The sequence below is a fragment of the Hermetia illucens genome, chromosome 5 (genome assembly GCF_905115235.1).
Source record: "Hermetia illucens chromosome 5, iHerIll2.2.curated.20191125, whole genome shotgun sequence".
NCBI classification, from domain to species: domain Eukaryota; kingdom Metazoa; phylum Arthropoda; class Insecta; order Diptera; family Stratiomyidae; genus Hermetia; species Hermetia illucens.
In genome coordinates, this window is record NC_051853.1 from 49719889 (window position 1) to 49737170 (window position 17282).

Here is a 17282-nt window from a genome sequence, read left to right on the forward strand (position 1 = left end):
TATGATCATCATCATCAACGGCGCAACAACCGGTATTCCGTCTAGGCCTGTCTTAATAAGGAACTCCATGTCGGTTTTGCGCCGAGGTCCACCAATTCGATATCCCTAAAAGCTGTCTGGCGTCCTGACCTACACCATGGCTCCATCTCAGGCAGGGTCTGCCTCATCTTCTTTTTCCACCATAGATATTGCCTTTATAGACTTTCCGGGTTGGATCATCCTCATCTATACGTATTAAGTGACCTGCCCACCGTAACCTATTGAGTCGGATTTTATCCACAACTTGACGGTCATAGGATCGCTCATAGATTTCGTCGTTATGTAGGGTACGGAATTGTCCATCCTCATGTAGGGGGCCAAAAATTCTTCGAAGGATTCTTCTCTCGTTTCCGAGGAATACATGAGGACTGGCAAGATCATTGTCTTGTACAGTAAGAGCTTTGACCCTATGGTGAGACGTTTCGAGCGGAACAGTTTTTGTAAGCTCAAATAGGCTCTGTTGGCTGCCAACAACCGTGCGTAACTGTTATCGGTTGTGATTTTTGACACTAGATAGGAGAAATTATCAACGGTCTCAAAGTTGTAGTCTTCGATCTTTATTCTTCCCGTTTGACCAGTGCGATTTGATGTTGTTGGTTGGTTGGTTTTTGAAGCTGCCACTATATACTTTGTCTTGCCTTCATTGATGTGCAACCCATGTTCTCGTGCTGCCTGCTCGATCTGGATGAAGGCAGCCTGTACGTCTCGGGTCGTTCTTCCCATGATGTCGATATCGTCAGCATAGGCCAGTAGTTGGGTGAACTTAAAGAGGATTGTATCTCTTGCATTCACCTCAACATCACGGATCATGTTCTCGAGGGCCAGATTAAAGAGGACGCATGATAGGGCGTCTCCTTGTCGTAGACGGTTGTTGATGTGGAATGGTCTTGAGAGTAATTCTGCTGCTTTTATCTGGCCTCGCACATTGGTCAGGCTCAGCCTAGTCAGTCTTATCATGGCCGTGTACAGTTTCACCCTGACTATGCTATCATAGGCATGCTGTAAACAATATTATCGAGTACGGTCTGCGGGTCATTCTAGTCAACCGAACATGTTTCTGTGATCAGCCCATGCTTGTGAGCTGGGTTTGGGTGAATTACCTTACATACAGCATTTTGCCTGTTCGTGTATTGCACCGGTGCCATAACAGAACAGCCAGAAATGCGATGATCCAACGTCTCTAACTCAGAACCACACATTCTGCACTGGTCGTTCTCCACCCGCTCGCTCACTATGACCTTTTTATAAATCCCTCCGTCTCAAGCTTCTAAGTTTTCTTTCAAAGTTATATGTATAAATCCTTGGCTGGAAACAATAATCGGGAGTATGTGCAGAGATTCTATATTCCATTGTCACTTGATACCTAGGGCGAGGTCCGCGTACTTACGCTTTTTCTCTAAGTAGGCATTTCCTATATTTTTATTGAGTGGGATAGCTACATCGATAACATAGACATTTTTTTTAATTTTATCTATTAAAACTATATCTGGTCGATTGTATGACCTTGTTATGTCCGTGCGCATAGTTCTATCGTTGCACAAACTATTTCCTGGATTTTCTCACACTGGTTCAGAATTGTAGTTGTAGTAACTAACCGCTGTATCTACAAATTTATACTACTGGGTAAGTTGGAGATGTATTATTTTCAAGGCATCGTTGTGTCTTTCGAGGTAGTCGGTTTGGAAAAGAGCCGGACATGCAGATATGAAGTGTTCCAATGAGCCAGACCTCCGGTAAATGTCTGAAGAAGCTTGATGGTCCTTTATTACATATTTTAAGTAATTTTGAGTACTACCCCTTCTTGTATCGCAAAAATGTTACCTTCAGTTTCCGAATATATACCGCAGTTGTTCAGCAACAAGTTAGACCTAGACTTGTCTTTATCAGGGGAGATGCATAAAAACATCCGCCAGAAGCATGCACTGCGGAAAAAGCTTCGGGCTTTGAAGAATGACACTGACCTTGCTTATTACGAAGCTATGCGTTCCACGGTAAAGTCTATGATTGAAAAAGCGCAAAAGTGATACTTGATGAGCCTCGGTATGTGTAATGCATGAATACTTTGCAGTTGTTGATAAACTCGATTTGCTTCACGGTATTTGAACTACACCGCGATTATGGCTGTCAAGAATACCCAAAGCGTAATTTTAACATTTCTTTTCCTTACTAGAACGGTTGTACTTTCTTCGACGACGCGATTGAAGAATTCACTGAGCCAGATTGATGGTTACCAGCTTTTCACCTCCCAGAGCTGTCGGTAGTCGCGACGGTAAGATCATGGTACAAAACTGATTTTTCAGTTACGTACAAATGAAACTGCTACGTAAGAAAAGTTCCTTAGATAAGAAAATGCAGAGCCTCTCACACCTGGAGGGTATAACTCACAGTTTCGCGACCTGAACCTTGCAATCCAATTATCATCCATTTGTCTGGAATCTATTGATGAATAACTCACCGAGGCAGCTGTAGAAAAAGTGATTATAAACACAAATTATAGCAATTCAAGAGAGAAAAATGAAATTAAGAGTTCTAGATATGACTGTGTGCTCAGCGGAACCCTTGCAAAATTACTCATATCCAGTTCTGCGAGGCTTAAGCAAAACAAAGTCTGCTCATGTTCATTTGCACTTGCTCAGACTTTTCAAAGTGTACGGATAGCTTCGCGGTTAGAGCACTAGGCTGTCGTAAGGCAGATCGCGTTTCAAATCTCACTGATGGCAGTGGGATTTGTATCGTGACTTGACGTCGGATACCAGGTCAACTCAGCTGTAAATGAGTACCTGAGTCAAATCAGGGTAATAACCACGGGCGAACGAGCGTGCTGCAAGTTACTGTAATCCTGCAGTGTTCCGTTACGATCTTGAATGAAATGCTCTAACACACTTCAAGGCCTTGCTCCAATCGTATTGTCGCGCCAACGCGAATATTATTATGGACTTTTACATTGCTCCACTTGTATCACGAGATAGCTGATAAACCTGATCTTTCACGTTCTTTAACATTCAAATGCAACGTAATAAAATAAAAATTATTTATCCAAGAACAAATCATTATTTTCAAAATAAAGTTATTATATTATAAAGTATTATTTTATATAACAAAATTTAGATCCTCTGAGATTTCACTGACATACCATATACATCCAGATACCTGGCAAATCAGTATTAAAGCAATTGATAGATTTCAATTTTACATATATAGCGACATTCAGCAAATCAGAATATGCATTTCTTTTACATAAATCACAATCTTTAAAACTACCTGGAACACAATATCAGATTTTTACCAAAATATCAAAAACAATTGGTAAATTATTCCATTGTAAGCAAAAATAAATTAACTAGCAAATTCGCTAGCAATAGTTGAACCGCGAAAGAAAAATATATTTTATATCCATATTTATGCATCTCTTAAATAAGTTTCGTAAAACGCAGGACAAGAATTGCTGTTAAGCATACTACAAATAGTATTTTCGCTGCTAACCAAAGTCAAGATCGGTGCAAATCCGTTAGTGGGACATACATAACTCCCATTAAGCGCTGATTTGTTACGTTTCCCCCCTCGTCTTTATCATACTGCGAAACAAATTCGTGAGTGAATGATTAATAATCACAAGTTTGTTTGTTTACTGTTCTTACCTGTTCCAAATATTGTGAGCCTCCTTCAGGGCCAACTGGAACAACCAACCGGCCACCATTTTTCAGCTGATTAATTAATTCGACGGGTGTGTCAGGAGCAGCTGCACCTACGTGTATCGCATCATATGGAGCATATTCGAGGCAACCTTTTCGCCCGTCGCCCTCTAATTAGAAAAGAAAATATTTAATAGTCGCAATATTAACGGGAACTTATGTGCTTATTATCAGGAGGCAACAAACAAACAGTAATCAGTGAATCATAGCGCATACCCACCAAGCACGACTCCTCAAGCTACCGCCTAAACAATTGCTAAAAATACACAGATGTCTGTGTAATTACAGTTTATCGCGTGAGTTAAATAAGCTAGTTCTTGCTCGACCATTAAAATTGATGAATGAATACATAATAAAACATTTTTAACTGCAAAATGTAATTCGCGAAAACGCGACTTTAATCGTTTCAAAACAGGAAACAAAAAGTATATAAAACATTGAAGAGGGAAAAGGAAAAACGCAAGCCAATTGGCACCGTGTTTCGACTAATAAATCTACCCCTTTCGCTTCCTTTCGGGAAAAATGAAAAAAAATTAAAATGTTATTCCAGACAGAGGTCGAAAATAACGATTCCAAGAAACATTCAGCAAAACAAAAACAAAGCTTAGAATTAGAGTAGGCTATTCTCGGGGGCTCATATTGGTGGAAATTAATAAATTTAGGGCCCACACTAGAAGTCATTGTTAATGATCACAATAGTTGAGATGAAAATTTTATAGGAGTTGTTAAATTGCCAAATCATCATCCAGGTTGACCAAGATCAACCACGAAAGCTGAACCAACTACCCAAAGCTCTAAGAAAATAGAAAAATTGACCGTGAAGGTCTTCCCGTACCTGAGTACAGCTTCACTAAAGGATTCCATGTGTATGGATGTCTCTGAATGTTTCCGGGGCTTCAGTCCCTCTCACGTCATTATTAAAAATTTCACGTCTTCTTTATTTAAATGGGTTGGAAAAGTACGCCTGTGGAGCTAGAAAACTCGTGTCCCGAGTAACGCGATCAAGAGGGAAGATCCGCGACATATTGCACTCTCACTTGATGTTTCTGCTGCCTCAAGAGCTTAAAGAGGCGCCAAATTTAGAAATGCTAAATTTAGCGCCTCCTCTCTACCTTGGCATCTTCCTTTGCAGTACAAATTCTACGATATGTCACATCCTTTTGCTCGCAGATTGATTGACTTAGAATGTCATGTTTTTTTTAGAATTTTATAATAAAAAACGACGAGAGAACGGCTCAGAGCTAAACAATGCGAATTGCGTTGTCTTTAAATTGAATATGTTACGTAAACAATTTTGGTGATAATTAAAAATTAAAGTCTGTTCACTTTTAGTAATTTTAATATTAGAACGGCGAAATTTGTATTTCGATAAATACTAAAATTGCGATTGAATACCAAAATTATTTCGAACGGAATTCTAAAACATTTGCGCCTGAATATTGGCATCAGTGTTCTTCATTTACTCCTAGTCCCTAAAGGTTTTGTGTTTATCTTATGTGAGAAACTCTATATGCGCGATTTTCCATTCGTACATAGTTAAGAATACCAAATCCTGTCATATTTTACCAAACGCCAAAATACACATATGCACATACAACCACTGTCTATTACCCCATGACGATGCATGTATATATATTATATGTGCGTATTAAAATAGATCTGACGCATCTTCACACATTTCCACTTTACTCCGTGCTCGAGAGCATACATATATATGTTACGTACTTAAATTGAAAACTGCTGGTAACCAGGTACAAACATGTTTATTATATTGGTTATACTCAACACTTTTATGATTAAATCGTTTTAATTATGACTAGACAAAATTTAGTCTCGCCTAATGATGTCTGTTTTGGGATTTAAAGTTAAATAATGTGGATTGTCATATTCGGATTTAGTTCAGTATCAGTTCGATTGGAGATTTGGAAGGAGAGAGTGAAACTCCTAATTTTGTGTGAAAAAATGTCAGGAAGGAAAAAGTTGAGTGTTGAGTATTTTGGTTTTGCGGGAATGGGGTTATTATCACCCCGGGAGTAGGAAATAGGGAGCAAAATCAATTATTCTAAGGAAAGTATTTGATTTTTTTTAAAAAAGTATGCCAGAGACGGCAGTCTGGGACGAAAACAAGGGAGCTGGAAGAAGCAAGTGATTACTCCCCGGGCCAGGCGGTCATTAGAGCGAGCATCCTTGTGAGATAGATTTGTAACCACTCCTCAATTACGTAAATTTCTGTAAGGGAAAGATGTGTCAGTTAGTGTGAGAAGAGCGCAGCGTCGGTTGAATCAATTAGAACTCAGAGCTCGAAGACCAATAAAAAAAAACGATTTTAACGAAGGCTATGCTCGAAAAAAGGTTGAATTGGGCGTTGGGATGACATAACTGCGCTGTGGACGATTGGAGGCGAGTTGTTTTCTCTGATGAGTCGAAATTCAATTTGTTGAGATCTGACAGTCCGCCCTCAGTGCGAAGAAAAAAAGAAGAGAGATTTGACCCCCAGTATGTTGTACAAACTGCACGCCATTCTCCCTCAGTAATAATATAGAGATGCATAACATCCAAAGGAATTGGTAGTTTTTCGTTTCTAAGCGGTAGTGTCAGTGCAGAAGAGTGTAAGGTTATCGAGGATTGCGTTGTTCAGACGATAGAAGCACTCTATGAGCACTTTGATGAAGTAATGTTTCAGGACCATTCGTCCGTACCTTTTCCCTCAAAACTTCAACTTTCCTTTTCACCATATTCTTTGAACAGAACTTCTGCAGGTGTAAATAACATGAAACACAACTTTATTCTCCAGCCCCTCCTTTTGAACTTGGATTTTCTTTCACACTCGCAGTGCAAACATTTTTTTGTCGAACACTGGGTGTCTATCTCTAGTAATTGACACTGAAATGTAAATAACTAAAAAAAGCCACAAACGGAAAACTAAAACGTCCCCGACGATAATGACGTCATTCATGGCTGCCATAAATTTACCTAAAATGCAAAACTTTGACCTTCTATAACTGTGTTTATAATAGTCGGATTGCCTTTAAGCTTTCCAGAATTATATCCTATATTATCGTCTATGCTGATGTCAAATTTTGTTCTCCGGGGAAGAACTTGGTATTAAGGGGATCATCCCGTGTGTCAGATCCGAAGGATAGATTTTTTTTTTTGTATCAATTGTGTCTAGATATATTGTAGAATATATGGGCAAAGTGATACTCGATTCGTTCGGAAATCTTTGAAATGTTCATGACTTATTCAGAACATATTTCTACGGTCCACAAACTAGGATAATTGCGATTCATTCGGTAGTTTTTTTTTCATTAAAGAAGCCTTGAGAAAACACCAAAATTTACAAAAAAAAAGTTTAATAAGGCACCAAAAATTTACCTTTTAATATTTTTAAATAAAACTACTTTGCGGACTGTAGTCCGCACATTAAAATGCCGTTTATATTTTGTCTTTGAAATGATCACGTCGCCCTCTAGCGTGGCAGCACAAAAACACCTTTTTTTGGAGATGGGTTTATAAGTTGCTCTGTATTTCAATAAAGAACTACGCTATTGGGCTGGAAAAATTACTGTGCATACTCAAGATATGAATAAATATATGATGACAAATTCGTATTTGTACCTCCATCCAGTTCTTCACAAAAAAATTTCTAGAAAAAGCGAAAAAACGGCCTTTACACGAGATGATCCCCTTAACTTTATTTATCCAGCTATCGAAATGGGATATATTTTGAGGCCTAGATTTCATATAGTTGCATCGCTGTGATTTTTCCAGATGTTTCGGTTGGGTAGATTCTGAAAACGAAATCTGTTCCACTTTTTAAGGCACACCTTCTGCGCCCTATCTCCCCTAAGTTTCCTCCATATCAGAAATAAGATCAGTTTCGGAAAGTACTAATTGAGCCCTTTCATTTGATATCCCACGTGACCATATTCTACGAATAAATTTAATCCTCTTTTCGCATATATGGCGCCACTCCCTGCATAACATAACAGACCACATGTTCTCACCAAATTTCGTAAAAATCGGTTTAACCGTTTCCGAGTAAATCGGGTGTGAGAAACAGACATTGAACCGATTTTAATACGGTTTTTTTCCACACAGAACCTTAAAAATAGGTCGATATTCGGATTAATTGATAATAATCACTACGTAATTTTCACAAATTTCAGATTAAAGAAAAAATCGTCTAGGAAAAATAAATTTTCAAACAATAGGCTTGAATTATCGGCTCGAAGATAAACGACTTCTTTAATTTATAACAAAGCACTGGTGCCTTGAGTATAAAATAAAATGCTACAACTACAACAAACACATTTCCCATTTGGCACCAGCATAACCATTTCTACTATGCACGTTGATACTATTAGAGTCGCAACCCAATTACAGCTATAAGACAATGAAATTTACCGAAAACCCTATTATTTTATAGCTGTTATTGCCAGCTGCGCCATTTACACAAAGCCTTAGAATCTGGAGATATCACACAGCGCAACAATTATAGAAGTATCACGTTGCTGAGTACCATCTATAAGATATTCTCGGCTATCTTGCTAGGCCGGATAACCCCATACGCCCAGAACATCATTGGCCCATACCAAAGAGGCTTCACTCCAGGCAAATCAGCAACAGATCAGATTTTCTCTTTGCGGCAAGCGATGGAAAAACTGTTGGAATATGGACAACAGTTGCACCATCTATTCATCGAATTTAAAGCCACCTATGATAGCATAGCGAGGGTAAAACTGTACACAGCCCTGAGAGAATTCGGTATCCCGACGAAATTAATAAGACTGACTAGGCTGACCCTGACCAATGTGCGAGGCCAGATAAAAGCAGCAGGATAACTCTCAAGACCATTCGACATCAACAACGATCTACGACAAGGGGATGCCCTATCATGCGTCCTTTTTAACCTGGCCCTCGAGAAAGTGATCCATGATGCTGAGGTAAATGCAAGAGGTACGATCCTCTTTAAGTCCACCCAACTACTGGCCTATGCTGACGATATCGACATCATGGGAAGAACCACCTGAGACGTACAAACTGCCTTCATCCAGATCGACCAGGCGGTGCGAGATCTTGGGCTGCACATCAATGAAGGCAAGAAAAAGTATATATGGTGGCAACGTCAGCATCGAAAACCAACCAACCAACAACATCAAGCCGCACTGGTCAAACAGGAAGAATAAGAATAGGAGAATACAACTTTGAGACCCGTTGATAATTTCTCCTATCTAGGGTCAAAAATCACAACCGATAACAGTTCCGATGAGGAAATCCGCGCGGTTGTTGTCAGCCAACAAAGCCTATTTTAGCTTACAACTGTTCCGCTTGAAACATCTCACCATAGGGTCAAAGCTCTTACTGTACAAGACAATGATCTTGCCAGTTTTCACGTATTCCTCGGAGACTTGGGTTCTTAGCAAGAAAATTGCGAACTCTTGGCCGCGTTCGAGAGAAGAATCCTTCGAAAAATGTTTGGCCCGCTACATAAGGATGGACGATTCCGTAGCCTACATAACGACGAAATCTATAAGCGATACCATGACCGTCAAGTTATGGATAAAATCCGACTCAATAGGTTACGGTGGGCGAGTCACTTAATCCGTATGGATGAGGATGATCCCGCCCGGAAAGTCTATAAAGGCAATATCTATGGTAGAAAAAAAAAAACGAGGCAGACCCTTCCTGAGATGGAGCGATGTCGTAGGCCAGGATGCCAGACAGCTTTTAGGGATATCCAATTGGTGGACCTCGGCGCAAAACCGGGAGCGGATACCGGTTGTTGCGCCGTTGATGATGATGATTAAAATCTGAAGCGAGATTTATTTTTCATATCAGAGATATAATTGGTCTGCATTGACACAATTGATTTTTAGCTTTGTTTTATTCTTTTCCATTGATCGTTTCATTTATATTTAGATGGGCGCTCTTCAGCCTCACCCCACTAGAACTTTCATATAGTGTAGATATGAAAATCTTTTTTCGTGCTTGAATCTAAGATACGTTTATATAATGTTATCGTTTAGTAGCTTACATACATTTTTCGCTTTCGACAACACTGATCGCACTACACTCGTGAGCAAAGTGGTGGCTCAATGACACACAGCTTAATGTAAAACATTCTTTGCCTGTTATTTAATAATAATTTCTCATAAATAGAAATAATTACCGCAAACAGAGTAGTTTTGTTATTCATCATTTATTTCAAGAGAAACAAATTAATGAACTTGAGTAATCATTTGCAAACCCGCTGTGGGTGCCACACCTTCAAAACCCCCATTATAATAATCGCACCCGTTAAAATTGCTCCCGTGATAGTGCCATAAAGGTTGTCGCACCTGACATCGATAAAAACGGGCTGGAGCTTACCACGTCGCTTATTGCTTAACCGAAACTCGTTACAAAAGGAACAGGCGGGAAGCATTCGTGGTAAATTTATAGTAATCATTCAGTTGTTGCTATTCATAAACTAATTAATTGGTGAAAAATGTAAGCTTTTCTGCTTGCTGTCCATCTCCTGCCAAGAGTGAAACTTACCAACTAAAATAATATCCCCTGATTCCAGCAGGTTGGGATCGTCCATTGCAATATTCGCCTTGCTCTTTTTTACTAATTCGGGCTGATGTTCAATTCCTACAACTTTTCCTCCACCCCCTGCAGCATTAATGAATCGAGCGAAGCATGCAGTCAAATAGCCAGAACCGGAGCCCACATCCAAGACTGTTGCTCCGGGAACAAGTTTGTCCTTCAGGATTTCTAAGGCAAAGGCGTGCTACGCAGTAGGATTAAGAGGCAACATCAGTACAAAAGTCTCTTGTTCCAGAATTTTTGTTTACCATATGCGGTGCGCTAATTGTGACCCCATGTCCAATACTCTGCGGCGCGTCTATGTAAGGTGAACGGACGGTGTAATACTTCCGATCGGTTGCCATCATTGCCCGGGCCACAGCCTCGGTTCGGATTACGCCATTGTCTGAAAGGGAACATTCGACAAATTTCGGGAATTTACCAAAACAGCTGTTAGAATTCATCTTACTCTTCAACTGATTCACTAAATCTGCATTGTCGGTCCCCATCGAACGCCAAGCCATTTGTCCAAAATTCTGTAGGAAAGACCGATGGTAACTGCGACGGAAAAACTCCAGCTTCCCTTGATTCGGACACAAGTGCGCTAATGACACAACAATGAGAAAAGTCAAAAGACTGTAGGTAGCCGACGAAGGTAGTGGCATAGATGCTAACAAAAACAATGCACCACAGCTGCGAGACTTTATCCGGACGAGATTAGATACATTAGAAAAAAAATTGATAAAAAGCTTTTATCCGAACCGTTGAAGCTTGGAGTAGTAGTCATGTAGTACCGCAGATAGGGTGATTCAAAGTTGGGCAGGAGGAGTTGCACGCAAACTTGCTTTATAAATACCCGAGTTGGAAGTGGAGTTTTAAGCAATAGAGCAAACAAAAAAGGAGTGGTCTAGTGAGTAAATACATATAATACAAAAACGTTAAGATGCCAAAATTTTGAAGCCTAAAAAATCCAACTGCCATTTGAAAAATCATAGTACATTCCATTTGCTGCTTTTCCAACAAAATATCAAGGTATCTTGAATACATTACATTTTTGTAATTAAGGGGAAAGTACCGAGAAAATAAAGCAAGCAAGAAAAACATACTGGCAACGATCAACTCGTAAAATAGATGAATTACATTTCTTTGCAATTTGTTTTACAACTTTTCGTTATTTTTATCCGAAAACCGCGAGAGCGCAAGTTAATGCCCAAACGTACTAGATCATGTAAATAAATAGAAAATATATTTGTAAACATAAGTTCTCTCGCCTGTCAGACGACGCTATTTCACTTCTCCACGGCCAAAGTTGTCATTTTCTTATTAGCTACGTGAGAAATGAATGGCTCGCCGGTGTTTGCGTGGATAATTCTGGTTTTTGTTGCTTCTGGTGTAGTTTGTGCCGCAAATTTGATTGACAAGTCACCGTCGCGATGTGAGAATATTTGCAATAATTGCAAGGATTTGCAAAGGGTATGTGCGCGACTACTCGAATCCTTCATTACACACCCATCCCCAATCCACTTTATGACCGTGAACTTTCTCACTATTTTTGTTGTGTTCATTCTCAAGGATCTGGAGGCAGACTGCCAGAGGGGATGTCAGTACTTCAATATCCTGTTCTTGGTGTCCGTGTCGGACCAAAACAAAGTTTCCAGTATCGATACTTATGAGGCGAAATGCAAAACATGTAAGTCGAACGCATAAAGCTAGAAGCGAATAAACACGCAGATAAGATAACGAGATTATACCGGATTGAGAGCGTAACTGCTTTGTTCACAGCCTGCTCCGAAGCCTATGACCAACAGAAGCGACTCAACGCTTGCTTCGCGGGGTGTTCCCGAATGTATGAGATCCAGAATCAGGCCCCCTACATCAATAACTGGATCATTTTCATGGGTGAATCAGGTATTGTTCTCTTATCAGTTCTTTTCGAACAATTATTTACTGATTTGCTTCTATTGTTTCCAATGGTTATCAAACGCTGTTGTTGCAGATAAGGGAATGGTTCTGTTACCCAGCGATTCAGAGACGCTCAATGCTAACGACTGGCTGCTGCTGGAATCGTTTCTGAGACAAGATGGAGAGAACGACGCTGAGGAAACCATTGTGACTGACACTATTATCACGGAAAGACAAGCGAGTACCTCACGGGACTTTTTCGGTCATGAAAGCATGCCCTGGTGGATGTGGTGTTTCCCAATTGTAATGTTTATTATTGCGCTATGGGATTGCCACATTGATTCGTCGGCGAGTGAGTATATTCGTTGGTTTTCAGGTCAACAAAAAGACATTGCCCACGCAGGAATGTTGAATGAAATACACCTTTTTTCCCCAATTGCGCTCTAATGGTCCCCCGTTAAACAATTAATACATCTCCACCTAATTAGTTATTTAATAGGCAGTTGTGAGGCACGTACTTTTCAGTTTGTATTCTATTTATATTCTGCTATTAGCAAAAAATTCGAATGTGAGAAGGCTTGCGGATTTGTGCTCGATTTCATGGATGTCTCTTAAGTGCTTCACAAAGAATATGTATTGGGTCCTGTCTTGGTCCGCTTGAACGACTGTTCGTTCGTTTCGGACACGAAAGTGCTTCTGTGACTGAATCACGTTCTTATCACTTCGAAAATCGTCCACAGGCGGATGAGGATAGAAATGCTGAGATTCGCACTGCATCAGGCGCAATCTGAAGTAGAATGCAAACTTTCCTCGGGGCCTTATTTATTTTTTTTGGGTTAATGCTTACGGATCGCGAATCATTTTCGACTGACGACGTCAACGACTTTGATTTTTTAGGCAGTAAATTTTGGCAAAAAGGGGTTGGTCGAACGATTTCTTGCTGAGTAAAATCCAGAAAATAAGGTTTACGCAGATGCAAAATGTTCATTTTGATGGTGTTTGAAGACATTATTTTGCAATTGGTGTATAGTATGTTAATTGAGTTCTCCGGTGGTGCCTTGAGAAGTTTTAGTCATTTACCTCTCCGTTCAACAATCCAATATTTTGTTATTTCGCTCCGCAGAAAATACTTAAACGAAAACCTTTTTTTCAAAATTTACGTCCTACAATATAAAAACACTGTCTCCTTTTGTCGAAAACGATCCGCGATCTGCATCTATCAACGCAAAAAAATGTAAGGCGCAACCCAGTTCTCAAAATATCTATGAAACAACTGCGGCAACACTGTTCTAACATTTTCTTTGAAGCACTTATTAAGGAAAACTACGTCTCCCTAACCAATGCGTCGCACCGGAACCGGGAAAGCAAACAAACAAGGGAAATCATGCGTACCTAACGAAAGATCAATACGCCAGCTAACCTGGAAATGAAAATAAATAATAAATAAAATAAATAACGGTTTGACCAAGCGTGTGGAACGTCGAAAATATAGCGACTGAAAGATTAAGTTATCCGTTGTTGAAACGACATAGATTCCCATTGGATGTGCAATTCATCCACCGCGGTACTTGGCCTTGAAACACCTCCAAAATTTGCGATAATTGGTTTTAGTGGAGGAAATTTTTCTCACCAATATTGACCTTCAGACACAAGTGTGTACTGCATATCTGGCCATAATTGCGCTTTTGTCAATTCCGATCGCCGATTGAATTTTACGACAATTTTTGGTTTGACAAGTTAATCGGTGGTCTTCAAAACTTTAATCACGCATATGGAGTGTGAAGCGGTGGACTCTAAAAAAGTGATTCACGGATTTTGCTTCTTTTCGGAGGCAGCTCTGCCAAATCGCGGGGATATTTTGTATTTTGGTTGAGTTTTATGTAGGGTAGGTGACTGTGAAAGCGGTTGTGGATCTCATTCTTCACGAAGGAATACTTCTAAATAATCTTTGCTGTGGGTTTTTTGTAGCGGATTTCTTAAAAGGTATCGCCCAGGTGAAAGGCTGGCAAAAATTCGTTGCATACTTCCTGAATTGCTTAAATTTATTACCAATTATATCATGTGATAGCCGACGATACTGAACAAGTTGGATTTGGGAAAGTTTGTATTTAAAGACGTTTTTGAGAATTTCCTGATTAGTTAACCAGAAAGTCCTTGGTAGCGGATTTGGAGATAATTGTCTAGGTGGCCTTGAAATTCTTAGCACTTACTTGCTTTAATCCTTTTGAGGGTAATTTATTTATTAAAACAAGTACGACATTTCACAGATTGCTTGTCTGCTTTTTCAGTGTATTCTCAACTGTTTCCTATCAAATTAGTTCTTGGCTTTTATATTATAATTATAAACAAGTCGACAAATCGGAAGCTGAACGTTTGTCTTTCTTAGATAAAAATATTTGTGAGTGAACATTTGTTCCTTACACGTAATGCAAGCATATATTATGTCAGGATACTCACTTTAAGGTAATACTGACATTCAGTCTTAGAATTAACACTTAGCGGCAAATTTGACCTACTATAACTTTGTTAATAATGGTGCGATTTCCACCTAACTTGGTAGGATCATACTTTATATTGTAACCTATATTGCTTAAGGAGGGGTTTTTACAGTCGATTAGTAAAAATTATAGCAATATATTATTATTAAATTTATTTGAGCAGATGTCTGTTTGGAGGGTATTTCAAAGCCTAGGACCATGTAGTTGCAGCTTCGTGATTTTTTCCAGACTTTCAGAGTGCTACTCCAAACCTTTCATTTAATACCCAGCATGACTAAATTTGATAACACAAAATTTTACACCCCCTTTTATATGTATGGAGACCCCCCTAAGTTCCACATAGAGCAATGTAACCAACTGTATGCGCGTGCGTTCACGCTTCCTTTGTGTCAATCGGTGCAGCCATTTCTGAGAAAAATGTGTATTGACAGACAGCCAGACAGAAACCGATTTTAATAAGGTTTCACAAAACCTTAAAAGGGGTTTCATTACAAAGTAAAGGAACAATGTAGGGAAAGAAAAATAATGGAGGAACAAAAGAAGAATTCGAGGTAAAATTATTTGAGCAGTCCGCTGAATTCGTTGCCACGATCGTTATTCAAACTTTTATCCTTGGCTGAAGTGGATTTTCGGGTTTCATATGTTTCGTCCGGATAGCTGAGTGGTTAGAGCGCAAGGTTGTCGTACGGAAGGTCGCGGTTCAAATTTCGCTCGTGGCAGTGGGATTTGTATCGTGATTTGACGTCGGACACCAGTCGACTCAGCTGTGAATGAGTACCTGAGTCAAATCAGGGTAATAATCTCGGTCGAACGCAATGCTGACCACATTGCCTCCTAGTGTACCGTTACGGTCTTGAATGAAGTGCTCTAACTCACTTCAAAGCCCTGATCCAACATGGATTGAAGCGCCAATGATTTTTATTATTATTATGTTTCGAACTTCTTGGTGACTCTGACTTCCATTAGTACGGTGAAGTCATTTCTAGAGATATAGTGGCCTTTGCCGAGAGTGCGCTTTACCATTGGCGATTTGATCACGTATTCGTCCTTTCCCCAATTGGCGGCTGCCTCTCTCTAGATTGATTCCACTTTTTCCTAACTTTTTTGTCCTTAATATGGGTTAACTTGTTCTGTTTCTAACTCCAACTTGTTCATTACTTCGGCTAGATGAATGGATTAACCATAGTGTTGAAGAACGCAATAAGTCGGTCCTCAACCAGTATTGTGGCGAAGGTGTTATGAACCGAACGAGCGTATGAAACGGATATTGATGACGATCAGAGGCTTAGAAAAACCTCCGTATTGCGAGTTCCTTGACCTGACCGACTTGAATTGTAACCGGAGATTAAATCATTATACTGGATATGAACACAATAGTATTGGCACCACATCAATTCCCCATCTGGTGAAAAATGTAAAACCTCAAATTTTGAACAAAAACTGATGACCACTATATTTTGGGTCTGTAAGAGAAGTCATTTTGATCAAATTTCGGCCTCAGCGGGAGACGATGAATACAGTACGATACAGAGAGGCCTTAAAAAAGCTTGAAGTTTATGGTTTAGTTTTATCTTTATAATCATGTGCAAGTGATAAACCTATATCGAAAAAAACATTCCTGGTGTAGTTCAGGAATCGTTTATATTTTCCTGCGGATGTTTTTTTTAATTTAGAATTTCTTCAAATAAACAACATTCCTTGTAGTTTAGTAGGATAATGTCTTCTTAAAGGCTGTACCCACTTAATAATGTCGCAAAAATAATATTCATATTTTTACCCTTTATTACAGGAAATGTCGGGGATGAATTTCATCATTCTCATGAAATAATTTTGAACGATAAAACAATATATCCTTCGCTTGCTGTATTGCCGCCAAAATATTCCGAAAGTGAAAAGAATTTCCTTTCCGAAAGCGAAGATGATGATAAGTGCGTGAAATCTGTACTCAATACATAAATGAATCAGCTTTAATGACTGTATTTTAAATTTAATCTTATTTTAGAATTTTGTTGATTTTTATTGTTTTATATACATATACACACATTAAACTTTGTTTTTTTTTTTATTATATATGTACTGCATTCCTTTTATAATGTTTTCAGCATAAGTTTAAATGGATTTAGCTTAAATCTAATGTTATTAGTACCATTGACATAAATATGATATATGAAATATAAATATTGGATTAATTGTCTTGTGTGTGTTTTATTAGCTGGTTCTCCAAATGAAATTTGCGAAAATTAAAGCGTCTTAATCAAGAAGCTCCAAATCAAGTGGACACTAGAAACCATTTCGATTGAACCGACTATAAGATGATCCCGGTTGATTATTCTAATGTGAAATGATTCTCTGATCTGAGGTGAAGGTAACATAGCTTTTCATAAAAAAACAGGAAGTAGATTGTAGAAATTACTATGTAATTATATAAAGTTTAGCGGTAATTACATCTTCACGCGCACCTCATCAAATCTGCGCATGTCCGATGCAGGTCCAAACAAAAACTATATCATTCGAGAAATACTTGAAATTAAAACTACTTGCAGTAGTTAGCAGACAATAATTGCATTTGCCTACTAAAAAG

At 39.0% G+C, this 17282-nt stretch overlaps 2 protein-coding genes across 2 annotated transcripts; one reads left to right on the forward strand and one right to left on the reverse strand.

Annotated features, from left to right (window-relative positions):
* Positions 1 to 3070: 3070 nt before the first annotated feature.
* On the reverse strand, positions 3071 to 11037 carry LOC119657790 (protein-L-isoaspartate(D-aspartate) O-methyltransferase). Its single transcript, XM_038064874.1, has 5 exons — positions 10771 to 11037; positions 10571 to 10707; positions 10272 to 10506; positions 3678 to 3841; positions 3071 to 3614 (listed from the first exon to the last, which is right to left on the reverse strand). The coding sequence occupies exons 1-5, from the start codon at positions 10964 to 10966 to the stop codon at positions 3528 to 3530; spliced, it is 819 nt and encodes a 272-aa protein (XP_037920802.1). The 5' UTR covers positions 10967 to 11037; the 3' UTR covers positions 3071 to 3527.
* A 524-nt stretch (positions 11038 to 11561) lies between these two features.
* On the forward strand, positions 11562 to 16895 carry LOC119658229. Its single transcript, XM_038065503.1, has 5 exons — positions 11562 to 11774; positions 11874 to 11991; positions 12084 to 12209; positions 12298 to 12555; positions 16491 to 16895. Exons 1-5 carry the CDS (start codon positions 11640 to 11642, stop codon positions 16655 to 16657), a joined length of 804 nt encoding a protein of 267 aa, XP_037921431.1. The 5' UTR covers positions 11562 to 11639; the 3' UTR covers positions 16658 to 16895.
* The last annotated feature ends 387 nt before the right edge of the window (positions 16896 to 17282 follow it).